At 42.4% G+C, this 27,505-nt stretch overlaps 2 protein-coding genes across 12 annotated transcripts in view; both read left to right on the plus strand.

Moving 5' to 3' along the window:
* Positions 1-4,955: 4,955 nt before the first annotated feature.
* Positions 4,956-27,148, plus strand: SLC5A3 (solute carrier family 5 member 3). 11 transcript variants are annotated; one of them, XM_030468631.1, is made up of 7 exons: positions 7,542-8,108; positions 10,757-10,870; positions 11,265-11,307; positions 12,476-12,596; positions 14,585-14,649; positions 14,854-15,024; positions 18,552-21,638. In XM_030468631.1, the coding sequence occupies exon 7, from the start codon at positions 18,854-18,856 to the stop codon at positions 20,993-20,995; it is 2,142 nt and encodes a 713-aa protein (XP_030324491.1). In that variant the 5' UTR covers positions 7,542-8,108; positions 10,757-10,870; positions 11,265-11,307; positions 12,476-12,596; positions 14,585-14,649; positions 14,854-15,024; positions 18,552-18,853; the 3' UTR covers positions 20,996-21,638. The 11 variants fall into 11 exon arrangements, with proteins under 11 accessions (XP_030324478.1, XP_030324491.1, XP_030324486.1 ...); XM_030468626.1 differs by lacking the exon at positions 7,542-8,108 and having other exon boundaries at positions 9,604-10,870; XM_030468639.1 differs by lacking the exons at positions 7,542-8,108; positions 10,757-10,870; positions 11,265-11,307; positions 12,476-12,596 and adding an exon at positions 14,189-14,472.
* The window catches only part of MRPS6 (mitochondrial ribosomal protein S6), a 47,023-nt gene continuing 24,678 nt past the window's right edge, over positions 5,161-27,505 (plus strand). The window contains exon 1 of the mRNA XM_030468690.1: positions 5,161-5,378. Coding sequence (XP_030324550.1) covers positions 5,334-5,378 — 45 coding nt within the window. The 5' untranslated portion in view covers positions 5,161-5,333. The remainder of the gene's footprint in view (positions 5,379-27,505) is intronic.

Genomic DNA, 27,505 nt, shown 5'->3' on the forward strand with positions numbered 1-27,505 from the left:
CCTCCACTTTCACTGCCATGCAGCCCTATTTGACTTGGCAAAACCATTGACATACATGCAAAGGAGCAGTAGAGGATCTTTGTGAGAGGGCTAGGTGAGTCACAGTGACCTTACTGAACCATCTTGCATTTGGGTTTTTGGTGGGCAGGACACCTCCTGGGATTTCAGGCTGAACAACATATTTCAGTTTTATCTGGGACCATTCAGCACTTCTGCAAATTAGACCACAAAATGTCAGTCCAGATACCCAGAAACTAGGAGTATGAAATTAGTGGCCACCTGCAAGAAATGTGGTTTAACTGACTTATCCAGTGTCAGACAAGAAATCTGTGGCAAAGGAGAGGCTGAATCAATTCCCAATACAGACCTCAGCTGTTCTAACAAAGGGATCATCCTCTTTCATATAACCATGTTATGTCATTTATTGCACATCTTCCACTTGCTTAAACAAATGTGGAAAACCTCCTGTAGACAGCAGCCCCCTCCACTTTGTTGTCCTGACATAGCTCCAGACCAGCTCCACCCTGAAAAATAAACGTGGCAAAGACCTCATGGAAAGAAAAGTATGCAGCTCTATACTTTGCATATGCAAAGGTGAGGAAGGAAAAAATAACACTCCTCATTATGTAGTATTGACTTTGCAACCAAGTCCTCATTTAAAGCATATTTTATATGTGTAATTATCTAGCTTTTAAAAAGCAAACAGTAAAAAAAAAACCCAATAATCAAACCCTCTTCCATCATGCAGCATCTTATTGTTGTAAATGTCATTAGGGCTGAAGCCTTTAGCTTTACTGCAGAGTTCCCTGCCATGCTGAGCTAACAGAGAAACTGATAAGACCAGTGGGTTGTCATCTGTGCATGGACAGGAGGAATATTAGACAAATTTACTTTGTTGGGGGATTCACAGGTATTTGCTGACAAAAGAGTACTGGTGGCAGGGGATAAGTGGGGGTGGGGAATCCAGAGGTCTGTGGTTTTATTAGCTCTGAAATACATGATACTTCCTGTTCTCTTCTAGCACAGCCCGTTCAGCTTCCTACTACCCCATCTTTCCCTGGCCTAGTCTACTTCAAGACTGCCCTTTCTTCATCCTAGTTTTTTTCCCATCCATTCTCACTTCTCCCTTTCCCCTTACCTTCTCTTTCACATCCTTTCATTGGATCCTAGTCCTGGAGGACCACATCACAATCTCCTTTACATTCCTTCCCAACTTGTCCTGTTCTGGTTTCTCTGGCCCACACTTGATCCTGACAGTCCCACTCTTCCTTCATTTTCTCAGCTCTATTTCCTTCCCACCCTTCCTCCAGGGGCAACCCTGCCCACATGTCTGAGAGCCCTATTCCCAGCTCAGATATTTCAGGAATCCCGACGTACAAGCTTATATCAGCCCCCTCCATTAACATCATCCCCTTCACTCCAGCTTTCCTCACTCATCTGCTTCCTTGGGACCAGGAAACTTCCTGTACATTTCACTGTTTGGACCCAGCTCCACCCACCACCTCTTTGGAGTATGTCTGCACCACAATCACTGCCATGTTCCCATGCAGGCTTTGTGCTCCTTAGTTCACCTGCTGTGAACTAAGCACATGTAGAGTGCTTATGTAGAGTACTCAACTACACACCTTACTGAGAAGGTGAGTAAATACTAGGGTGAGGATGCACATATCTGTGTCCCTGTCTATAGGTTATAGCCAAACACTAGTACAAGCAAACAAAACCACAGCTAGCAGTGTCATTACTCTTTCAGGCAATTCCTGTTTTCTAACACCTCTGGAAACCTGTCCTGATCTGAAGTTTGAGACAGCCATCACTCTTGTCCCAAACCTGTGATAAATTTTTATTTTAGATTGATATTGTGTGATGTATCACAGCTAGAAATTAAAGCTTTTATTAAGAGAAGAGACCTGGCTTTTCCGTGGTGTACAGAACACTTGTTTTAAAACTAGGTAAACTGTTTTAAAACTAGGTAAACATTATAAGAAAGGATCAGAGAAGTTCAATACAGTTGTGCTGGTAATGTTGAGGTTTTAAAATAGCAGTATTTTGTCTTTCATTTCCCCCCTTAATGCTGCCATGCTGGACTAACTTCTTTGTCAGGAGTCTAGGAGATACTGCATGGCATTTTTTAATTGGCTAGAACATTTCCAACAGCTTTTTCACAGAATAGGTTCCGTATTTACATATGCTTATAGAATGCATGAGGACGTATTTTTATCTTGTGCTTTATTAGAAAGAGTGATGTTCGTCATTAGAGCTTTCTGTGCTGCTCTCTGGCATAGGGTTGGATGTGAAAGACACAAAGGACCCTTTACCTTTGTAGCATGTCCAAACTCCAGCGTGAAGAAGTCATTACTGAAGCCTCTCAGAAGTTTATGCTTGTTACTTAAAAAAAAAAATAAATAAAACAATATATATATATGTATATTAGGAAAGTTTATAGGTCCTTCCTGAGTATTTAGTGTGTGACTACTGCATTGTTTTCAGACCTTTCTCTATAACTGTGCGTTTTTAAATACTACCTGATAGTTTCCTATGGTCTTTGGATATTTATGGTTAGTGCTTTGAAAAAAAAACACAAACTCATGAGATTCAAGGTGGTTCATACCTGGTAGACACACTACATCAGTAGTGGAAAAGTTAGAAAGGGTTAGGGACTCTCACCAAGGTTTTGGATGTCACAGATTCTTGCAGTGGTCAATTCATGAGGGAGTGCACATACGTAAGCATGATGCATGAGATCGGGCACCCAAGAACGTGTGGTATTCAGACACAGACAGATATGCTCACGGTATCTGTGTTGCTTATATGCATGAGAGACCCTTACAGATACAGATCTCATTCAGTGAATATACACAAGAACACTCATCTAGGATTGTTCATTAGATCTCATGCACTAGTGTCTCTGCATGTGTCAGCAAATCTCAGAGATGTCAGGGCTCAGTCTTATGTTTGCAGGTCTTGAGCTGCGACTTTGAGGTATGGGTATAGGTGAGAGTCAAAAAAAACGTGGTAGTGTGGAGGGTTTGTTGGCAGGGCTTGCATGGGGAATATATTTAAAAGCCAGCATGATGGGTGAATATAAAAGTATATCCAGCTGAGAATCAAATACTGGCATTTGAAAGCAGCGCCAGATATTTCATTATGAAGATTTGAGGATTTTCATGAAGTTCTGCATGTGAAAGAGAAAAACTTCACATTCAGAGATTGAATGGGTTTTCTTTTTTTCTGGCAGAGGTATTTAAGCAGTTAAAGCATTGGTAGAGCAGCTAGACATAGGGGTTTCATATTGTGGGAAGAGAACAGTGTGGCATATGCATGCCTGTGCCACAACCAGGAGGGTGGAAACAGCTGTCCCACTGTGTGTGTACAGCAGGGAAACCTGGGCATTCTCACCCCCATTCAGGACCATCATTGACAAACTATCTGAATTTCCTCTGCAACTGACTGGGCACCTGCTCAGAACAGGGGAGCTGGTCGGGCCAGGCAACACCGTATTAGAAAACAAAAACCAGAAACAAACCAAAAACAAACCAAAAGACAAAAACCAAAAACAAAAGCAAGCCAAGTAACCCAGGGAGGCCTTGTCTGTGGTAAACACCAACAGGCAGTAAATTACACCTGTCAGCTGACTAGCAATTACTGCCTAAGCACCGGGGGGGGTGGGAGTTTTTGATACGTGTAAACACTTCCGCATGGACAATGCATCCTGAACAGCTGATAACTTGCAGTGGTAAACAAAAGCAAGTAGAACAAAAAAAAGTGACCCTGCTTTTTGGTATGGAAGGGGTTCCCAGGTGAGATGCTGAGACCTCTCTTGACAGGGTGGAGCTGGTATTTCATTGATATTTCATTAACATTTTTTTCATCTTGAGATCTGCTTTCTTCCCTGCTTCCCCTCGAAGTACAACCTGGTGGCTCTTGCTCTCTCATCCCCTGCTTCCATCTTTCAGAGAGTACAGAGGGATGAACGAGTCCTTTAAAACCGTGGTCAGAAATCTGATGTGAGATCACTCACTGCTCCTTAAACCCAGCCTCTGCATTGGGCACTCTGGAGTACATGTGAATGTGAGGGAAAGGAGCACCCAGGAAGGGATGTAGTCTCTGCTGTAGATACACTGTTGAAACAAGCCTGTTGCACCTCCAGTCTCTCCAGGTGCCTCTCTGTGCTGGATACAGGTTGTTGTAAGCTCCTGCTTACAACACAGCCACAGCTGGACACCAGCGCTGGCAGTGCTGTTGACTGAGGGTACCTGTGTCGCTGACCTTGATGGCTCCGTGCTAGTACAATGCCAAGGGTGTGCACGGAACACTGCCAGCTGAGAAACGCTTGCCCAGAAGCTCCTTCACTGGGAGCAGCCAAGCGTCAAGGCCAACCATTTCCCCACCACCCCCTTTTACTTTGACCCACCATCCATCCTCTGCTTACACCCAACCCTCCGTGGGTGCATCCCATCCACCTGCACTTCTCTCTAGTGGGTGACTGCCACTGGGGCTTCTTGAGGCGTTGGAATGTGGAACGTTCTGGAAGACCAGGGGGTGCCCCACACGTGCTGCCCTGGCCTCGCCCTTCGGCACAGGGCTGCCCCTGCCTCACCGTGCCGCCCGCTGACGGTACCGGCCCACCCAGGGGACCCAGGGTCAGAGAGCCCATCACGGTGGGGGCCAGCAGCCAGGCGCAAAAGCCCCCCGCGCCTCCGGCACTGTCCTCCCCCCCCCCCCCACCATGTGCGGTCTCGGTTGTGTGTGTGTGTCTGTGTGTGTTTGTGTGCGCGGAGGGGGGAGCGAGGGGGCGGACACAGTGGAAATTTCCACTCCCTGCAGCAGCCACCACCGCGGCGGCGGGAAGGAGGAAGGCGGGCGCAGGCATCGAACCGCCGCAGGAGGGGAGGGGGGGAGGGAAAGGGGGAGGCGGTGTCTTCGCTGCAGCTCGGCCCTCCCGACTCCATCCCGCTTCCCGGCGGCGGGCATCCCCCTACAGCCCCCCACCCTTCCCCACCTCTCCCCCGGCCCGGGGCAGCGGGGCAGCCCTCGGGCGGGCAGCGGCGGCCCCCCAGCGGGAGGGCGTGTGCGCGGCGGAGGCGGTGCTTGTCGCGGGCAGGGGGCGGTGTGGCGGAGCCTGCGCAGCTGCCGGCGCCCTTTAAGCCGCGCCGCCCGCTTGAGTGTCGGTGCAGCCTGGGAGCCGAGGGGGTCGGAGCTGTTACCAGTACTGCCGGGGACGCGCCTTCTTCCTCCGGTCACCTCTCTCTCCGGCATCGCTGCTGTCCCTTCCTTCTCATCCCCACACTCTGCCCCGTCGCATCCCTGCTCTTCCTGTCACAGGCAGCTCTAAGATGCCCCGCTATGAACTGGCTTTGATCCTGAAAGCCATGCAGAGGGTGAGTGAGGGAGGGGAGACGGGAGGGAGGGAGCCAACCAGGTGGGACACCCACCCCTTCCACCACAGCCCCCTGGTACCTATGTTACCATGCTGCCGCCTCCAGCCCCCGCCGCATGCAGCCCTCCCCCTTCCCCCACCCGCGGCAGCCCCTGTCGGCCCCTTCCCTTGGGGCGAGCCCTGCTTTCCCCTCCGCCCTTTGAAGCGGAGTTGCGCACCGTGCTTCAGACTCTTCAGTGTCTTTCTTTGCTCTCTCTTCCCCTTCCTCTTTCTTTCACTCCCTGTTCCTTCAGACTTTGCTTAGTTGCTCCACTACACCCGCAGCCCCCTTCTTTCCTCCCTCCCCCCCCACCTCCCCCTCCATCCCCCTTTTTGGTCCGCAGGTAAGCAGATCCCACTCTTAGCGAAACAGATGCATTTCTCCCCGCCTTAACCCTTCCTTTCTCGGTACAAGTGAACTCAGCCCTTTCCTTGCCCCTGTCCGTAGGTCCCAGCACGTGTTCCTTTCCCTCTGCAGCACCAGCACTTTCCATGGCCGTGTGCTTCACACCAACGCCCCCGCTCCCCACACACACACTCCAGTCCCCTTCCCGGCACCTGCGATGTCTTCGCTGGTACCCTGCTAGGTCCCAGCATCTCCACGCTGTGTCCCCTCGCTTCTGGGGAGGCCTTGCGGTGAGACTTGGTGGGGGGGCAGCAAGGACAAGAGCTCCGCCAGGCATCCCCCTCCCAGGGTGCCAGCCCCCATGCCTCTCCAGCTCCCCTCTGTACCAGGAAAGTCTCCATTAATTTTTATTCACTTGTGTTTCCCCCCCCCCCGGCTCCTCTGCCGTTGCTAACACCAGTTGAGCTCTGCTGATACGGCTTTCCGTATCGCCCACGGGAAGGGTTGCTGCTAGCCGTTGCCGCTGTTTTTTGGTGGCGTGATGATAAGCCCTGGTGTGAGCAAGTGAGGTTATGTGATGCTCTATTTTACAAGAGCTGAAACAGTGCGGGGGGTGTGTGTGTGCTTGTGTATAAAAATATTATTAATAAAATAGAAACATCTCTGCAGATGGGACCCTTTACTTGGAAAATAATAGCTCATAGTGGCTCATCCCTGGTACCTTTTGTAGTCTTTGTTTATCTTATACTTTCCAGCGTAACATGCAGTGCTGGTGGTGGAATGTAAGCCGCACTTTTGTTGGGCTCTTACCCTTCTGATCTGATCCAGTGTGGACATGCTTGCTCTTGCATTTAACCTTCGTTTAAGTGATAATGTGTATTTGCGATAAAATAACAGGGAGACAAACAGCGTTGCTGTGTTTTCTTTTGTAGTTATGGAAGCATGTCTTCGTGTATTACATGCACTACATATACTAGTATATTTCCATTCATTTTACATGTACTATCCACATGTCAGGGTTGCTTTTTTTTTTTTTTCAACTTGGTTTACATGCAAAAGCTGTAGTAGATTTCTCAGGTGAGTCCTCTAGTGGAGAAATACAGCAACAGGGAAAAAAATCTGGTGACATTGCTGCACCACCTCACTGAGCAGCATTCATGCTGACAAAACGTGGTGCTTTTGGACTTAGGTTTTTTAAAATTTTTTTTCCACTCCCATCGGTGTGCAAGCCATAGGTAAGGTTATGACATGATTTTTATATACATGCTATTAACATTGGAAGTGCATTCTGCTCTGCAGGCACTGTAAATGCAGAGCAGAACAGAAAGCATAGCAAATCTGACATTATACTGAGACATGAATAAACTGAAAGAGGCCATAGAGTCTGGTGGAAAGGATCTTTGATTCCTAGGATCTGAGCACAGAGGTGCAGAGATAAGCTTCTAGCTCTTAAGATGCTTCTAATGAAAATTGATGCACTCAGAATTTAACATCTGCAACCTTTTCCTGTTTGAAGTTTGACTCTAGCTATCAGAAAAGAATATACCATATATCTTAAGGTGTCTTTTGGCTCTTGTGATTATTTTGCAATATTTAAGTTTGGTTCAGATGTACTGTTGCTTTTTAAACTGCACAAGTTGTGATTCTAAAATTCAGAGAGTCTTGCCTCTAGATGCTGTGTGGTGTTTTTTCTTTTTATTGCTGTTGACAGTACACCACATCTAGGTGGGTTTTTTTGTGTTCTACTATCTTGCTTCTGCTTCTTTTCTTGTTTAATGAGAACACTGGAAGAAAAAATGTGTAGCAGTTTTGCACTATGTGGTGCTGCATAACCCTTACAAAGGAGTTGCTTTAATCATCTCTGTAGTGGTGCATGGTCTTGATTGTAGTTCTGACTTAAATTAATTAAAAACGCAGAGGCCTGAATATGGGGCTAATAAAACAGTCTGAAATCACGGAATGACTACACAACTCGTCCCTGTAGAAGTTGGAGAGATTGTGTACAGTCCTGAATAAATTACATAGCTTTTAGATGCCAGTGCTTCCTGATGAGGATATCCTGGGCAGGTGTTCACCGTCTTGCCATGTTACCTCCTCCGTGAGGTGGCTGTATCTTCCAGTGCTGACTTGAGTCTGTGGCTTCAGCAGGTGCTGACTCTTCTCTTGGTGTCTGTGGTATCCTTTCCTCAACTGACAGCTTCCCTGCCTTGCAAACAAACAAAGCCAGTGCTGCCTGGCTTTCTTGTGCTTTTCGGGCTGCTGTCAAGTCCTGTGAGGTCCTTGGCAGCGTGAGCACAGACCTTCTCAGATCTACACTCTGGTGGACTTTCACAGCTCTCATCTGAGGTAAACTTTGCGATTCTGTGGGGTTTCCCCCACCCACAGTTGTTTTTAATGATTACTTCAGCATTGTCACAGGTCGAGTGAGAATAAGTCTCTGAAATTAATTTTTGTTGCTTTAAACTCTTGCTCCCTAACATTGCTTGTGTTCAAGTTGGGGATCCTTCCTCTTCTTTTCTGGTGTGTGGCTTCTGCTCTGAACCATGGCAGAGGGCAGCTGGCCCTCCACCTACCCAGCTAGCCTTGACATGATTCCAGGGCGAGCATGACCCCTCCCTTTGGTCCTGCGTGATGTTCCCATGTCCATTTGCTTCTTGGCAGACTTCCTTCGAGCCTCCTCAAGCTTTTCTTTTCTGTCTTAAAAGTGCAGCACCCAAGAAATGGGGGGGTGGGGAGAAGAGGGGGGAGGGAAGCTAGGAGGAAAAACTTCTAGTTTCAAGCTTTGTTACCAGGTGTCTGCATGTACTTCTCAGAAAATCTCGTGATTATTCTGAAGTCAAAGCTGAGCAGCCATCATCTGTCTTGTTTTGTAGGTAGCACACGATCAGGTAATTGACTGGAGCTTGAAATACTGTATTTATGAATTCCCTGTGGACAGTCTTTGATCAACAGAGACCCTAGTCAGTGACTCTTACGAATGCAATAATAAAAAACACCCTCAGAATAAATAAACCCCATCTTTTCTGTAGTATCACTGTATTTGAGGAGTAGTTGCAGCGAGGGACTTGAATCGTGTTAAGCTGTGTGTGAGTATATGCAGATGTTTTGGGAAAAGGGGAGGTATGAGGCCAGTGGAGTGACTGGATCGTAGAGTAGAAATAATGAATTTTGCCCACGTGTGTTGCATTCAGTAGTACAGTGAGCTTGGGGAGTTTGATATCAGATACCTGTAGCATACAGATGAACACGAACAACACATTGCCTGCCTTCAAGAGCCTGAGTCAAAGGCAGCAGTTCTGGTGAAGATGGAGGTGCAAAACAAAGACGTGGCTTTTGTATGCTAAGCTTGACTATTAATATCAAAAGGTGACTTTCTAATTATTTCTGACTTTATCCCAGGAGAGTAATCTTTGGTTTTCAGAAGGGGGATTTTGGCCAAGCAGGACCTTCAGCAGGAAATGGTAGTGACCCACTAGTGAATAAGCAGGAGTTGTTGCTTGGAGAGAGGAGTGCTCTTCAGGAAGGCTTTGTCTTCCTACTCTTCTGGTCCTGCTGGAAATCCCTTGAGAGCTTGGGGAAGGAAGTGGGGGGGGAAAAGGTAAGGAAGAGCTGGAAATGGCTTCCTATTACTCTGATGCTGTTTTGCAGACTGACCACAGGGCGGCAATGTGAGACACCCTTCAAGGAAAATTGGCAGCCTGGGGAACCTAGGACAGAGAGAAGGTGGCGGTATTCCCATGCTGTCCTTGCTTCTGCTTGACTCTTGCGAGCTGGGACACCCGTCTTCAACCAAACAACTTTGTAACTGGAACTGAAGTGAATGAACAGTTTGAAAGTACTTTCTGTTAGAGTATTTCACTAAAGATGAGGAAGTATATCTGTATTCTAATAGCAGCAAACTCTTCTCCCCCCACATCACCTGTAACAGGTGACAAGTGCACCGTATGTGTGCACTTGTATCTAAATAAAACCTAACTACCTTACTTCAGAAAATACCTGGACTAGGGGACCTGTCCACTCATGTCTTAGTAAATCTGGGCTCTTAGTTTGGCTGACTTGTTCACACAACTTGCCCTCAGCATCTGTTGCCCTTGGGGTGGGTTGCCCTGTTTAAGAAACTCCCTGCCTGCTCTGGAAATCATTAGGTATTTTAGGAAAGCTGAAGTAATGGGCAGTAGTTTTGCTTGACATCTTGACTATTACACTTAATTGCTGTGTGGGCAGCTGCAGCAATGGGGCTTTTGATATCTTAGTTGCTAGGAAGAAAGGGGAGAGAATGAAGAGGGCAGTAAGCAGGAGATATTTTTCTTTCTTGGTGCACCCACCTGTTTTTAGAGTTGAACACTTTCCCTACCCCTGTCCCCTATATAGCCTGTTAAAATTTCATAAAAGTTTTCCAGTGTTTTCTTTGACTTTTTTAGTAGGATGAAACAGGCTCCTCTTCACAGTATTGTGCCTACCAGGGAAGGACCCTTGTATTGTGGGTGGTGCTGGAAAGATAACCAAAGAGTTGGAACTAAAAGGCAAGATTAGAAAACCACATGGTCTAGCATTGACTCTCCTGTACAACTCCTCATCTTTTTGTTTTCTCTCTTAAGCATTCCTGTAAGAATAAATAGGATTTGAAGTGTGTGATACAGACAGCATTTGAGAATGATAACCTCTTGGCTGATGTTTGCCACTTTTCAGTCTTTAAACTTGAAACTGATTCTCTTCTAAGTTTCTTCCAAATGTGGGATACGTGCCTGGCTTGAGTATGTGGGGAAGTACGGGATTGTTCTCTTCTACAAAATAGTTCTAAGGCTTTTTATAGCAGGTAGTTGCTAGCTAGGTGAATTTGGCAAAGCTGTCCAAAGCAAGTAAAAGTTGAAAGCTAGAATATGGGACTTTAAAGCCTCTTGTTATATACAGGCTTCTGCAGTGTATCGAGTGACATGCTTGAGTGTGTGTATGTAATGGGATGCCCTGGTTAATTGCAGCTCTTGTTCCCTAAGCTGTAGAGTTGCAAGCCTGAGCAGTGGGGCCCTTGTCTATGTTGGGGCTGGCGAACTTCAGTAGAATTTGTCTAGCCACTCTTCAGTGGGCAGGAATGGTGTCTTAACCTTCAGGTACAACTTTTCTTTGCCCCCATTACCTACTTAGCAATGTACTGTTCTGTCCTGGCTGTTTTATCTCCTGATTTGTTCACTGTGTGTATGTGTACTTTTAGATACATCTTGTATCTGAAGAGGCAGGGGCTTGTAAACTTCAGCATGAGAGCAGATTATTTAGCCTATAACTGCTGAAAAAGAAAAGACAACCTGCCGTGATAAAAACATTACCCAACATTGGTAAAAACTCTCAAAAGTGACTGACTTTTAAAGATGCTCATTATGGCACTTAGAATAAGCTCATTAAATTAATTCAAGTATGAATGTGTGTATATGTTTGCTTTCTTCTAATGCATCATACATACTGTATTTTATAATGATGCAAGTTCTTGCTTTTTTTACATACTTTCAGGAGCTGATTTCTCCAATTCCCTTGTTCCAGAGCCATAACACTGGTAATTTCCACCCTAAAATTACTTCGGTTGTTGATTTTAATATTGCTTTTTGTTGGACTCCAGCTAGAGCAGGCTTCTCATTCTTCGAGCTGCAGATGTCCAGACCTTCTCTTCTTCAATTTGTTGCTTATGTGGAAGTTGTTGTTTGATAGAGCTGCATACACCAGCTTCTGTGCAGCTTATCCAAGGGCAGCAGGAACCACTGGGCACCAAGTTGCTCCCTTTAAAACTGCCTGCCCAGTGTACTGGCAGGAGTGTCTCCGGTGTGCCTTCTGATAAGAAGGTTGAAAGGGGGAGAAAATAAACGGGAGAACAGATAGGCAAAATAGAATGAGTTGTGTACAAGTGGAACAGTAAAGATGAGAAGTAGAAGTACTACACTCCATAAGATTAGATCGATATAAGTGAAGGACCTGTACTGTGGGAGTGCAAGTGCAAATACTGGAAATGAGATGCTAAAGAAAATGCATCACCCCTGGGACAGTGAAGGAGCAGATGGTGTAAAGAAAGGGTCATGATCCCTAGAAATAGAATTGTGAGGAGGTACATCAGAACGATTGTTCTGCTAGTTCTCAAATATTTTTTTTTTTTTAAATCTTGGTTTGTCCACTTGCAAGCCAGTCCTTTTGCTTCAGTTATACAAATATCTAAAAAATAATAAGTGACAATGAAGGTACATGGAGAACATGGATACAGGAGGGGAATGCATTCAGTGGAGTTGGTGAGTTTGACACCAACATAAAAGTAAATCTCTATTTGGTAGCTTTTAATGTAGATTACCAGAAGGCTTGAATTAGAATAGCAGTAGTTGTTTTATAGCCAAGATAAATTTATTGAAGTTATGTTTTGGTGTCTTAAAGTCCCTGAGAAGAATCAGAAATTTTGCAAGAGCACCCAGCAGGCTGGGAAGCTTGGAGGCCTCAGGGATAAATTCTAGGACTATGCATGTCCCTGAAACTTGTCTTTTGATACAACTTATGATGCTCTGTGTTTTGGTAAGACTGGGCAGCCATAAATGTGATGGGAACTTGAGGAGGTCCTAAGTGAACTTAATGAGTCTGGTTTTATTTATTTTTTAAATCTCCCTAGAAATCTTAGGAAGAATTTCTGGTATTTTGCCCAGTTGCATGGTGACTGACATTTCCACTACTTCTTTCTCATTCCCCAGGTATCTCTGAAGTCTAAGCTCTCCTAACCAAAATCTTCTTTCAAATAGCCTGAACCAGCACATTTTTGTAGCCAACGAGTATGCTGTTTACTGTTGAATGATAGTAACTATCACCTGGATTGTATCTTTGTACCTTGCAGCAAAAAAGTCATGCTAAGTAGTGTTAGAGATTCTTACAACAATTTCTGTTCGTGTTCTTCTAATAGTGTGATACTGTTTGTCTTCTATGTTCAGCAAACTTGATTATGTAGCTCCAAGTTCTCTGCAGAAATGAAGTACTTCCATTTTTATGCTTATTTTGCCTATTCTCTTGCTCTGAGTGACTCAGTACTTTGTGAAGCTAATTTAAGGTAAATAGTACTTGCCAGTAGCAGTAGAAATGTTTATGGTTTTGAACTTTTGGTTGCTGCAAGGAGGAATTTTAGTCTTCGGGCTAAGTGTTCCTCTCTGCAGCTTCCAATCTGATATCTTGACACGCTTGTCTGGTAGGGAAAGCCTTGCCTGATGCTGCAAAATGCCAAAATCTTCTAAATTTTTTTTTTTTTAATTTTCCATCTCCTGGAGGAGATGCCCTTTTCTACCTCTACTATAAACAGGCTTGCTTTCAGTGTTTGCTCTGTTCTGCTCCTTACTTACTGTTGACCACGTACTTTCTTGGTACCTGTTCCTCCGTTGCTTCCAGTTTCTGTTTAAAAGGAAGAATGTCACCTGACTGCAGTTTCAAAGAAAAACATGGTTTTCTTGCTGAGGGGTGGAGCTTCTTATAGTGGCAATCCATCTTTGGGCATCTGAGCCTCTGGTAGCTCTCTGCTTGAGTTAATGGCAGAGGCATGAATGATTCTGGTTATTTGCCAGGGAAGAGCGGCTCAGTTCCTTGGCAGTGCTGAGCTGCAGCTGTACTTTCTGCTCTCTTCAGAGTATGCAGATAACATCTGCCACTTGTTTAAGCATAAGCCAATTCTTTGGGCTGACAAAGGGAAAAATGAAATGCCTACCTACGTATTTTCTTTAAGCTAACAGTCAGCTTAACGTAAGCTAATGCTCCAGTCTTTTGTACTACCTGAGTAAGATATGATATCTTTGGGTAGGCATGGAGAAAAAAATGGTCTGTCTGTCTGGTATCTCTTTATTTTAACAAATAAAACCCCCTTTCTATCTCCCTTCTGTCTCCATCTTAACGTCCTGCTTCTCCTTCAGGTGTCTGGAGTTTTAAGAAGAACAGGGGAAGCAAATAAATCCACTATTTCTGACAGAGTGCTAGGGACTGACTGATGAGGAAGGTAACCATGCAGATGTGGATGCCCCAGGCTTGCTGAGGCACTACTAGTGATGGAGATTGCAGAATATAAATAATTTTCCTCTTGCTTAGCAATTCAGTAGTACTGCATCTTCTGTTGTGTATATGAAATGCTGAAGGAGCACTGCAATAAAGATGCATCCTCTTCTGCTCCCCCATATTCTCATTTGTGACGTGTTGGGAGATCTAAGTAGGTGTATGCATTTGGGATGTGGATGAAAGAATGGTTAAAAGCAAAACCAGATGGATCTACTACTCTGTCATAATGCCATTCAGGTTCAGTTGGCCTTACAGAACTCCATTTACTGGTTCTGTAATGGTCCACAGTAGTATTATATTTCTGACTGGCAAATGCAGTGTAGTTCTCTGTTTCTTCTTCTGAAATGTATGCTGTGAGGTTACTTATTTTTCTCCTGTCTCCTTCAGCAGTCTTTTAGAAAATAATCAAGAAGAATGTATTCAGTGGAGCAAGCTTCTTTTTCTGATGCTGCAGTAAAATGAAGACCAGAACTGAAGCAATTCCTGAAACCCCAGACAAAAAAAGTGCATTATGTGTTCAGTCACTCAAAGGAGTTACGACTTTAGCCTTGCACCTCAAAACAGGACTTTTCTAGTAGTGATGATCTATAAAGGTGCCACTGTGGCATCTGTGTTCTTCAAGGCCAGCAGAGGTGTTGATGCCATACCACTTTGCAAACAGGTCAGTCAGGTCGGTGCTTGTTCAGATAACTTGTAAATGTGGTACTCTTCTATTCCAGCCTGTTAAGCTGCTGGGAATGCCAGTCCAGACCTTAACTCAAGTTATTTATTAGATGCTGCAGGTCATCTGCTGCCTCCAAGCTTTCCTGCTTCCTGTGACGTACCCTGTTTGTCTCAGGTAGGATTTCTACTTGGCTTCTCTGCCCCATCTCCTGGTTTACGAGGGAAAGTTCAGCAACTGCGGTTCTGGATGTGTGTGGCTCTGTTGAGCAGCTGGCAAGTGTAGCCTTTGCTGTCTCAAGGGCATGTACTGCATAAGTTGATACGTATCAATTGTTCTATCGAGAACATTTGTGCTCTTTTTTTTTTTTTTGTGTTCCAGAGTGCTGCAATAAATGAAATGAAGCTTGGTTGGAACTAGGTGATCTTTAAGGTCCTTTCCAAGACATTCCGTGATTTTTTTTTTTTTTTTTTGAGAGAGGCTAACCTCAGACAACCTTGTGTTACTGTGGAGCAGTGGACAGATAGGAGCTCACTTGTGTGTCCATAGCAGGTAGGCTACAGTGTGAGCAGGTCAGGAAACACACTGGAGTGGTTGAATGTTATACTGGCCTGCTGAAGGTAAAGACTTGTTCTTTTTGTTTTGTCTGGGTCAGATTGTTAATATTTTGCATTCAGGAGCTGAATCTGGCAATCTGGGTACATTTCTTCCATGCAAGTGAGTTGCTCAGTAGGTGAAATGTTACCAGTATGAGATAATGTACTGCTACTTCAGGAAGGTGGAAAAGGAAAACGTTTCTAAGAAAACTTCAAAGCTACTTTGAAGTCTGTGAGCAAAGTTAAGTATGCAGTTAATTTGCTAACAGGTGATAGCAGTGGACATTCCTGTGTAATATGTGGATGTCTGCATCCTCAAACTAACAGGTGAAGTACTGGCCTCTAGGGCTGATGCTTCAACTCTAAACAAAAAGGAAAATCAACTGAGAAGCTTCCCATCTGCTGAGAAGCAGTCTGAGCATAAAACAAATAGTGCTTTAGCGCTGGGGTGGTTTGATTCTGGCTGTATTAGAGCTGTATTATTAGAAGAGCTGTATTATTAGAAAAGTACTGTGGAGAAAGTTTTCCTTTAAAACAGTCATCCAAATTTCTCCTAAAAATCCCACCCTAAATCTGCTTCACATTATCCAATATTTGTTCAGGGAATTGCTTGATACTTTTTTGTTTTTTTTTTTTCTCTCAAAGGACAGACTGCCTGTTGGAGCAACATATGCATTGTTTCACAAAGCTGTAGCCCTCTATCTTCAGACAAGAGAGAAGCACATTGTTTTGTGTCTTTGATATGATACAGCCAGAAAACAGCCTTAGGGAAAAAAAAAACTCAGTCCTTGGCAGCACTGCTGTCTTTCTGTCTTTTTCTATGTCAGTGCCACAGTGTACGCTGTTCTAATAACTTGAGATTAAACTCGCATGGGGCATCTCAAAAGTCCTTTTTAAGACTTTAGGTCATAATTTACTGAAAGTTCAAAGGAACGAGTTTCATTTTTGTAATGAAAAAAGTTCCAGGGTTATTTTAGAATTAGGTCTAATAAGAAATTGGTACAAGAAGCTACTTTAGTACAGTAATCTGGTGACAGTGCAGCAGATTTGTAGTGTCTGCTGAAAACTTTCCACCTTCCTGCTCAAGTAAGCTGCACCCTGCAAAATGAAGATGTTGATAACAAAGGTGATCGTTCAGGTCTCTGTAGACTGATTATTTCAAATGCATGGTCTGGCTTTACCTGCCAGTAGAAAATGCTTAAGAAACATCACGTATTCTTTATTTTCATTCTTATGATAGTAGTCTGGCAAGTATCCTCATTGAGAAACGCCAATATTTATTCAAAGGTGGCTGCATCTTATGTGCTTCGGGGAATCGAATGTGCTTGTAATAATCGTACTATGAGCTGGGTATCTCTTGTATCCAACAGACATAGTTTTAACACGTACTTTTGTGATTTATGCATGTTACTGTAGAGTATAGCTTTGCAAGGTCATTGATAAACCTAGAAGGAAGATGTTGGGATGTAAACTAAAGATAAAGTCTTAATATTTTTCATTAACAGAGCAGGACAACAGAAGATGCAAAATACTGGTTATTACTATTTCTTTAGTTTGCTCATTATCTAATTTTTTTTTGTACAGTAATTTTTCTTTCTATGTATCAGTAGAATCTTCTCTTCCCCTTAAAATATTTATAGTTTAGGTATAAACATTATAATGTAGTTGCAATTGAAAATGTAGTTTAACTTATTGAAAGATGCAACAGTATTAAAGTGTTACTCAAAAGTGCTTAAAACCAAGAATAGTACATTACACTTGTGTCTGATGTTGTCATCTGACCTGAAGTGTTTATAATTTTACGTTGGATTTAACTAATGGACCATTTAACTTCTGCTGTGTTTGCTGTTTGCGGGTGGGAATAAATGTGAATTCTTCTATGGAAGAATTTTAAAATACATCTGTGGTTTGAGGCTTATGAGTATGACAAATTTAGCACACTACTGTAACCAGTCCAGTTTGTGCCATGTCTCCGTAGTCTCTCATTATTGACCATAACTCCAGCAGAATGATTATCTGTATTCTCATGTGGATTTGTGCTGATGCTGGGGAACCCCTATTATCTTTTTTTGCTTCCAAAATGCTCTTGGAAAACAACCAGCTTGCACCAATAACAGGACTGTTAATTTCTACTTAAGGCTGAAGTTGTGGATTGCTGTAAGCTTTTATAAAAAAATGCATCTGCCTTAATGAGAAGTGCATATTCTTACATCAGCACCGTTGCTGCCTTCAGTAATGCATCACTATAGGTTGGTATAGGTATGTGATGCCTCTCAAGGTATAGGTAGGAGGTAGCAATATCCTACCTTCATGGCAGAGGTAGGAGCCAGTGTGTAGCTTTTCATTGCCCCTTTCCCAGCTGTCTTGTTGTCTTCCAGCCACTTGTTTCATGATCCCTTCCTGTCCGTTTTTAGTGCTTCAGCCCTGGTTGTCTAAATGAGTGCCTGTTTCCTGACATGCTTTGGTATAATTGTGTGTGATAGGGGTTTCAGGAATAGAGTGGCAGAGTAAGCTTTGCCTCAAAACCTTCTACCTCATGTTTACATGATTCTTTTCATGCTTGGATGCAAATGGACAGTGTTGGGAGGAGCACTTTCTGGCATCCTAGTAACTGACTGCCACCAAAATCCAGCTGTTTCTCCCTCCTAAGCCTGGAGTGCTCCCCAGAAAAATTCCTAAAACCATGTACATGGGTGTAGGTATCAAAAGGCATGTGGCACACTGCAGTAAGCTAGAGCTGGGTATCAGGTTTAGTTTTGCTTTTGTTGCTTGATTGAATGGGACTTTTTCTTCATTTAGATTACATGGGATGCATATGAAGAGCTTTCAGAGAGAAATTAAGCCTGTGATCATCTGTACACCAGATAGGTGCAAACTCATTTAAAACCCGTGGAATAACCTTGATTCTCCAGCTGATCTTAAATTTATGTTGTTTCTCAATGGTGTTGTGACTTCACTTTGATTTTAGCTCTAGCAGCCAGCTGGTGTCTCAGTTGTATGCATGTGATGTCAGGATCTGTCATGATTAGGGTGCAGTGCCAGAGCAACACTGGAAGTGACTAGCCAGGTTAATGCTCCTTAGTGTTTCTTGGGTTTTTTTGTGTTTTTTTTTTTTTTTTTTTCTTTTTCCCCCCCCTAATAGTGCTTGAAAAAGGAAGGATTGTTTGGTGTCTTGAGACTTTAAAGAAAATGTATCTGTTCCTTGCCTTGTCTTGGGGAATTGGGGTCATTTAATACTACAGAATTGCTGCGTCCTTTAAGGTACTTGTAAACATTAAAGTTTACTTGCAAAAGGCTTTACTACTTCGTTCTACAAATATTTAACTATGTGTGTTATGGATTGCATAAATACAACAGGAAATATAAGGGGCAAAAAAACTCTGGTGTTCAGTCATTGTTTTACTAGACTTCAAATTTTTTCTCATTACTTCATGAAATTCTTCTCTAATTCAATCTTTGTCTTTTGTCTTTGCTGCCTTGCAGGGTTGGTACAGTAGGCCTCACTAAACTTAGCTGCAACTAAGAATTTCTCCTACATCAACTGAGTTAAGGCTGATGCTCTTGTGGAATGTGGATTAAAAGTGCGTGCTAAGTTCCAAATTTCCATTTGAGAAGCGGAGAGAGTAAATGTACCACAACCACCAGCATCAGGACAGCAAACCAAGGGACAAAGAATTTGATCCACAGTGTTGATATATGTTAACTGGTTCACGTGTTGCTTAAAAGACTTTTGCTGGGGGGCGAGAAGTGGACGTCAGCTGTGCGAAGTCACTGTGTTTACAAAAATGAGGGCTTCTTTGGAAACAGCAGACATTGCCATTGTGGCACTGTACTTCGTGCTTGTAATGTGCATAGGTTTTTTTGCCATGTGGAAATACAATCGGAGCACCGTAAGTGGCTACTTTTTGGCAGGGCGCTCTATGACCTGGGTAGCTATTGGTGCATCTTTATTTGTGAGCAATATTGGAAGTGAACATTTCATTGGGCTCGCAGGATCTGGAGCGGCGAGTGGATTTGCAGTAGGTGCATGGGAGTTCAACGCCTTAATGCTTTTGCAGCTTTTAGGATGGGTCTTCGTCCCTGTCTACATCCGGTCGGGAGTATACACCATGCCTGAATACTTGTCCAAACGTTTTGGAGGGCATAGAATTCAAATATATTTTGCAGCATTGTCTCTAATTCTTTATATCTTCACCAAACTCTCAGTTGATTTGTATTCAGGGGCACTTTTTATTCAAGAATCGCTAGGCTGGAACCTCTATTTGTCAGTTATCCTCCTTATTGGAATGACTGCACTGTTGACTGTGACTGGAGGTCTTGTGGCTGTCATCTACACAGACACCCTTCAAGCTCTGCTTATGATTATTGGTGCCCTCACACTTATGATCATAAGTATTATGGAGGTTGGTGGGTTTGAAGAAGTTAAAAGAAGGTACATGTTAGCGACGCCAAATGTTACGGCCATCTCGTTAGCCTACAACATTTCCAATACCAGTTCCTGCAATGTCAACCCAAAGCCTGACGCTCTTAAAATGTTGCGTGAGCCAACAGATGAAGATATTCCCTGGCCTGGATTTCTCTTGGGGCAGACCCCAGCTTCTGTTTGGTATTGGTGTGCTGATCAAGTCATAGTTCAGAGAGTTTTAGCTGCAAAAAACATTGCTCATGCCAAAGGATCCACTCTGATGGCAGGCTTCTTAAAGTTGCTGCCGATGTTTATTATAGTCGTCCCAGGGATGATTTCACGAATACTGTTTGCAGATGATATTGCCTGCATTAACCCAGAACACTGTTTTCAAGTCTGCGGGAGCAGAGCTGGATGCTCTAACATTGCCTACCCACGTTTGGTGATGAAACTTGTGCCGGTCGGTCTGCGGGGACTGATGATGGCGGTGATGATCGCCGCGCTGATGAGTGACTTGGACTCGATATTCAACAGTGCCAGCACCATATTCACACTTGATGTCTACAAGCTCATTCGGAAGAGCGCCACGTCTAGAGAACTGATGATTGTAGGAAGAGTCTTTGTTGCGTTCATGGTAGTTATAAGCATTGCCTGGGTCCCGATAATCGTAGAAATGCAAGGCGGTCAGATGTACCTTTATATTCAAGAGGTAGCGGACTATTTGACCCCGCCAGTGGCTGCTCTGTTTCTTATGGGGATCTTTTGGAAACGTTGCAACGAGCAGGGAGCTTTCTATGGTGGCATGGCCGGGTTTATTCTTGGAGCAATCCGGTTGATACTGGCATTTATCTATCGTGCTCCGGAGTGTGACCAGCCGGATACTAGGCCAAGCTTTATCAAAAACATCCACTACATGTATGTTGCAACATTTCTGTTCTGGGTCACTGGGATCGTGACATTTGTAGTAAGCCTCCTCACGCCTCCGCCTACGAAGGAGCAGGTTCGGACCACCACTTTCTGGGCTGTGAAAAACAGGAAAGTGAAAGAGAACACCGCAAAGGGGGAGATATACAAAGTGCAAGAGAAGAGCATCCTCAAGTGCAATGAGAACGCTAACCATATCATTCCAAATGGCAAATCAGAAGAAAATATAAAAAATCTTAAGCCGGAGGATATCAATCTTCTGGTTACTTGCAGAGATGATAGCAACCCAGTGATTTCTGTGAGTCACTCTGAGGTCGAGACACCAGTTGATTGTTATTCAAACGGACAAGCAGCTTTGATGGGGGAGAAAAAGCATGAGGAGGAGACTGATGATAGAGAGAGACATTTGAAATTCATAGATTGGTTCTGTGGCTTTAAAAGTAAAAACATGAACAAGAGAGCTGTTCGGGAGGTTGAGGAAGAGACTGTTTGTTTACAAATGCTGGAAGAGACTCCAAAAGTTAAACTATTACTAAATACTGGACTGGTCTGTGTCTGTTCGCTTGGAATATTCATGTTTGTCTATTTCTCTTTGTGAGTGAATAGTGAACTTTTAAGGGTATGGCTAAACATACAGAAGTTGATACAGGTCTCTGGAGATTGCTTGTTTGTTCTGTTTGTTTTGCTTTTCTTTTCTTTCCAAATAACATAACCGCAACCCAGGCATTGTTTACGCTATAATTGTAAGATCAACTCAACTTTAGCCTATTTTGAGACCATGTGAGACATGTCCTATCTCTGCTGAAGGCAGAACGTGTTGTGTGGTGTCTCTTTCTTTTTTCCCCTTTTGTCTTTCCCTTTTTCCATTTGCAGTACTGTCCTTTTGCTTTTCCGTGTGTACGTGTATAAATATACCAAAGGCAGGCAGGTGGCTGTGTTTGAAGTCAGGCCATTACAGAGCTCAGTCAGCACTAAAGCGAAGAAACCACGTAATCATTTTCCAATGTGTAAAATTGAAATGATTAAAGCTGTGTCAAAGATTTTTAAATGTAGGGCTGTGATGCACATCGCTTTGTAGTTGTTCTTTGTAACATAGCTGTATTACCTTGGCCAACTTAGCACTTTCTAATTTTCTCAGTGCTTCTAGTTATTTAGGGTTTTGTTTTTTTTTTATCCTATGACAACAACAGGAAGATACTTTGTCTCATTTTGTAGCACTTAAAACATGATAGTTGTTAGTAGCCTTCTTGTTTTTTTGTTCTCTGTAAGAAAATATTTGTCTTGATTTTTTGGCACTGTAAAAGTTCCTGTATTGAAAAGAAAAAAAAAACCAAAAACCAACACAACAAAAACCAACAAACCAAGCCTGGAGCTGACAAACTTGCATTGGAGGAGAAGGGGGTTGGGGAAGAAAAAAAAACCAAACCCTCTTTCTTTGGGTTTTTGGAGTATACTGAAATAAAAGACTATTATATTTAACCTCCTAACCTTTAGCACATAATTAGGGTTAGCCTCTTAGAGCAAAATCTGTATGTACCACATAGGAAGAAGGGATGTGTGAGGCTGTCTTCACTTTGATAAGCACATAGAAAAATAACTGTTCCTCTGCTGTGTACATCTAGAAGGAGATACTCTGCAGTCCCTGCTGTTGCTGCATACCAAATCTATAAGGGGATAAGAACAAGAGGGAAGGTGAGGAAGTGGGGAGAAAAATGTGGAAGTGGTCCTTATTTTTCAGAGTCCTTTTTCCTCATGTTTTCTCCCAATTCCCCTTTCACCCTGTCAGATTTTTTTTTTTTAAGAAATAGCTCCTGAGGGATTCTTTGTCAGGAGATAAGGAGGATGTGCCATCTTAATCTGTGTCAGCAATTGAGGTCTGCCCTTAAGATTCTTGAAAAAAAGTGAAACTTTTCCCAGGTGATCACAGATGTTCAGTAAATCTCAAGATGCTCAGGTTCTTTTCTCCCAGAGGATGGATGCCTAAGGAAGGGGTGAACGGCTCCCAGGTAGGGAGGACCTGTGTGTACAGCAGAGTAGCAGGATGTAGAGCTTGGGGCACTTCTCCCTTGGTAAAGCAGGAGACTGTGCTGCTGCCTGGGGATATTTCACCCTTACCCTAAACCAAGTCAGGTCCAGTTTTTGGGCACAGAGGTCAAGTGATTCTGTGTGTGGCTGCACTTGTAGGATTAAACTCTCTTACCCTCCAGGACAAGAGTGTTCATACCCAGGCTTCCCATGAAAATGATTCCTCCAGTTGTTGCTCCTCAGTTTGTCTTGAGACTTGTTTGGGAGAGGACAAACCAGCTAGGCCAAAAACAGTCTGAGGGACCATGCTGGCAGTCTAGCAGCACTGATTCAAGGGTCCAGTGATGTTTCCTTGGCATAGAAACAAGAACCAGTCCAAGTGGGTGAAATAGTTCTGCAGAGATGAAATTTGGCTTTAAAATCTTACCTTTGACTGCTAGAGAAAGTTTGCTTTCCAGTACAGTGGTGCTGTAAGCTGCAGGCTGTCCAAATAGCTTTTAGTAATACGATGTATTATACATGTCTTTTGGGTAAAATGATGAAGGTGGTTTTGAAATTTTTTTTTTAGGTTTGGTGTTGTTTTTTATATTGAATAAATTGATAGAATCCCGTTCATTCCAAGACTTTAACCAGAGGGTGACATGCCCCACCTTTTTTCCACTTTGTTTAGTTGTTGCTGCTGGAATGTAGACTACTCTTAACTGGAAATACAGTAAAAAGTGTAGAAATGGTATTGCAATACATGAGAGGGGAGTTACTATCCTGGAGTCTTGATGTTAATGCCAGTGTGGCAGACACATTTTCTTAAAATTTGTGTGTCTGGTTTTGTTGAGAAAAATAATTTAAATCCTTTTTTTACCTTAATGGTAAAACTGCAGTATGTGAAATATCAGCAGACTGAGTTGGGAAGGACACTACTGTAAGAACTATGTGAAATGTAGTTAATTGATGCTATGTGGGCTAAAGTAATCTAGTAATTTGATTTTAGTGGGATGAAATATAACAATTTACAGGGGTAGAGATAAATCCTAGTCCAACAATACCTTCTTAAAAAGGCTGAGGTCTGGCTAATATGCCTAATTTGGCACAGAGAAAAAAATCAATGTAAAAGGCACTGTCCCTTAGTAACTTGATATGTTTTTCTATCAGCAGCTGGTACTTGGGCTTTCCAGACCAGTCCTCCTTGCTCTCAATAGTGACAAATGCTCTTCAGCTTGGAGAAGAGGAGGATGAGGGGTGACCTCATTAATGTTTATGAATACATAAGGGAGAGAGCCAGGAGGAGGGTGCCAGGCTCTTCTCAGTTATGCCCAATGACAGGACAAAGGCAATGGATACAAGCTTGAGCATAGGAGGTTCCATATAAACGTGAGGGGTAATTTTTTCACTGTGAGGGTGACAGAGCACTGGCACAGGCTGCCCAGGGAGGCTGTGGAGTCTTCTCCCTGGAGTAATTCAAAGCCCAGCTGGACACATTTCTGTGTGACCTCCTGTAGGTGACCCTGCTCTGGCAGGGGGGTTGGACTCCATGATCTTTTGAGGTCCCTTCCAACCCCTAACTTGCTGTGATTCTGTGAAATGTGTTGCCACCTAACCTGTGAAGCCAGGTTAGCTCAGGGACCTTATTGCTTGGCTGCCACTGCTTCATCAGTGCTTGCTTTTTTCCCAGGGTGCCTTACGTGGTTATGAAGCTGAAGGCATGGCTTTTGTTACCACCTGAAGAGTGGGTTGCTTATAATGGCTTTTCCCAGGTTGTTTTTCCTCCTCTCTTCTCCCCCAACTCATCTGCTATTTAAAGATAATGCTGTTTGAAGAGTTAAAACACAGGATGCCCATGTCCTGTTTAGTATAGCTACAGTCAGAACCATGGTGGAATTACCCTTCAGCTTGCGTAGAGTCACAGTCCTTTGCAAATATAGGGTGGAGCCTTTGACTGAATCCAAAATAATTTTTGCTAAAATAATAAGTTCCCGTGTTAATCACAGTGGTTACTGGCAGTCAGTCAGGATCGTAGTAAAGTAATTCTTCAAATCCCCCCATCTTTAGACCTGTTATTGTAAAGAGGCTTTTAAACAAATTATTTCTCCAGTGCTTTTTTTCCCCTCACTTGTTTAAAAATGTGTTTCTATGATACTCTCTGCCTAATGCTGGCCTCTTCAGTTGCATTCTGTTTTCATGTCCTAGAGGTCATAGAACTTGCTGATACTCTTTGCTGCAAATAACCACTTAATGAATGGCCTTTATTAAATGGGGAAAAAAAAAAAAAAGGCTTCAAGCAAACTGTCTGTTGGTGAGCAAGTACCTTGCCAGTGTTATGGACCTTAGTATAAGAAGCTTCTTGAGGATTTTTTTTATAGCGTAAACATGCCTTTGCTAATCTTCTGATCATGATCTACTTGGGAGTGGTGTTAACCCACGTTAATATGTTTTGGTTTAAACACTGACTTTTTGGTCCAATAAAATTACAAAGTGTCTGCCATAATGAACTATTAGTTTCATAAAGTGTAATGCCTGTCCTCTTCTTGGTGGAACTGGCTAGTTGTGCAGGACATGTGCTTCTGTCTTGCAGAGACTGGTTTATTTATTGCCTTGAGCTTAGAATGACAGTCTTGAAAAACCTGTTTTGGAATGACACCTTTTTTCTTATTTCCCTTAAGTTATTTTTTTGTTAAGGTATTTGAATGTTCTCCCAGAAAAATTGCCTTTTATTTTTTAAAAAAGAATAATAAATATTTCTTGAGAGCTTGATAGTACATTCTGGGGGACTGTTCTTATTTAAATTTTTAAAATGAATTATTTGATGCTGTTTTCTGCCAAAGGTTAGGGTTTTTTCTTGTTTTTGTCATCTTTCCTTTTATCTTTTAATAATAACCTGAAAGGAAACGGTGAGAGATTGTATACATTTAAAATGGCCTTCAGTATACCACTTGTGTATTTTCTACTTCACTTCTGTGTTCCCCTTTTCACCCTAATCCCAGAAGGGCCAGCATGAGACTTCTGAAGCAAGTTATGAGAGCACTGTAACTGAAAAGGGAAAAGGATTTCCCTAAAGGTTATGGTGGAGTGGGCAGAGCCATTGAAGGACCTCTGTATGAACACTTAAAGCAGAAGATGCTTAAATCTTTAAAACATACAGCTTTATTTTTTTTATATATATATTTTTTTAAATCCTAAGATAAAGGAGGTGTTGGGAGATGCTCCCTTTCAGGGAACAGGATACATGGAAGAAGTTGGAGTTGCTAAGCTCTAGCTTTCTTGAGGAAATCTTTGGATTTAGCATGTATAGCGAAGCAAAAATACTCATCTGTTAATTTGGTATTCTGTATGTTCTGTGCCCTTAAATGTAATTGTTTTGAAAATAAAACTAACCTTGTTATGTGATGTTAAAAAGCAGACTTGTGTGCAATGTTTTAAATTTTTTTAAGAAAATGTTTGTATATAATTAAATGGTTTATTGTGCTTTATTTGGCCTAAGGTAAAGAGTAGTCCTAGAATGTCAACATATATAAGTAGGATTTTTGATTTCACTGTGAGATCTCTGAACTCTCTTGTTTTGAAAAGTGGTTTGTTTTGTTTACAAAACACTTTCTATTATTTCTTTTATGGTGTTGGTTTAAAGGCATTTGCTTCACTTCTGTTCTAATATTGAATTCATGGTATAGTGACATCTGGTGACACTTAGCATTATCAGTTTCACTGTGTAAAGTCAGACACTTTGAGCAAAAATGGTAATGATATGACAATTCTCTGTGTCTATGAATACACGTTTTTAAATGAGGTGGTTATAAAAATAGTTGCTGTGCAAAATGTTAGTAGTCTTCTTCAAGAAGAAAGCAAATTTTCTAATATCACTAGAGCAGTCTCTTCATTCATCTTATTTTTAAAGCACAGTGTCAAAGTGATGCTGCTTTACCTTGTATCTCTGATATAATGTTTTTTTAGGTATCTGTGAAGTATTTTTGGGTTTTGTTGCTATTGTATTTTTCTGCAGATTTTATATAAAATACTAGTTAACGAACTGCCTTTTTTGTTTTTTTTAACTATATAACTAAAACACATTTCAGACCAAAATGAAATTATATCATATAGCATTTGAAACCTGCCTTTTTCCTTGTCCCTTGTTTGGGTTTCTTTTGTTTTTTGTGTTTTTTTTTCTTTTTTTTTTAATAAGCCAAATGGGCATGTAGATAAGATCATTATAATGGAACCAGATCTCTTTTGGTAAAGTGTTATTTAAAGGTCTGTTAAGATCTTCTAAGACAATATACTGAAAAAAATTTATTGTAGTAGGAATATAGAGTTAGAAGTGTTAATGAGATTAATACAGCTTAATTATATTGTAAGTTGCTGCTGTCCATAATGACAAGCTTTTTGTCATAGAAACGATGTATGATAAATTAATTTTGGTCTAGTGTATAGAATGATCATATTGCTATAAATCTTTGAAGTAAATCTGATGCAAAATTTTCATAGTTAGCATTGCTGGCCCTGTGTATACTGTTCTCTGTATACTGTATGCATATTATTTCGCCTACTGCATTAGTCTTCAAACTAAAACTCTTATTAGAGAGTATTTGGATACTTCAGACTGTGTTTCTTGCAGTTTACATTCCTTTATCATGGCATTTTGTCCTGTCTAAAAGTATTGTATGGAAATGTTTAAAACTTCTGTACAAAGTTTCAATAAAAATAGAGAAAAAAAAAAAAGCAACAAAATAAGAAAATAGATATTTGTGAAGCTATTTTGGAGACCCTTTCCATAATTGTCATATGTATTCTTACTTGAAGGAAGCCTTGCGTACCTATATATACTTTCTGGTTTTCCCCATTACTAAAAGGCATACCTCTTGGTTTTCCCCACTACTAAAAGGCAGACCTCTTGAACCAGGGTGGGGGCTTTAAGTTAGAGAAGTAAAAAAGACCCAAACTAGATTCTTCAAAACTGCAAGACCTTAAGGAGCCAAAATACGGGTGCGGAGTTTGGCTGCAAGATCTTCAAAGTAATTCGTGTTATGGAGGGTGGGGCAGGGGTGAGCTGGGCTGATATTTCTGTCATTTGAAGCTGAGGATGCTTCAGGGCAAA

Source organism: Calypte anna, chromosome 1, assembly GCF_003957555.1.
Source record: "Calypte anna isolate BGI_N300 chromosome 1, bCalAnn1_v1.p, whole genome shotgun sequence".
NCBI lineage: Eukaryota > Metazoa > Chordata > Aves > Apodiformes > Trochilidae > Calypte > Calypte anna.

What these genes read in the sequence shown, in the direction of transcription:
- SLC5A3 (XM_030468618.1), top strand. Translation starts at nt 18,854, where the DNA reads ATGAGGGCTTCTTTGGAAACAGCAGACATTGCCATTGTGGCACTGTAC.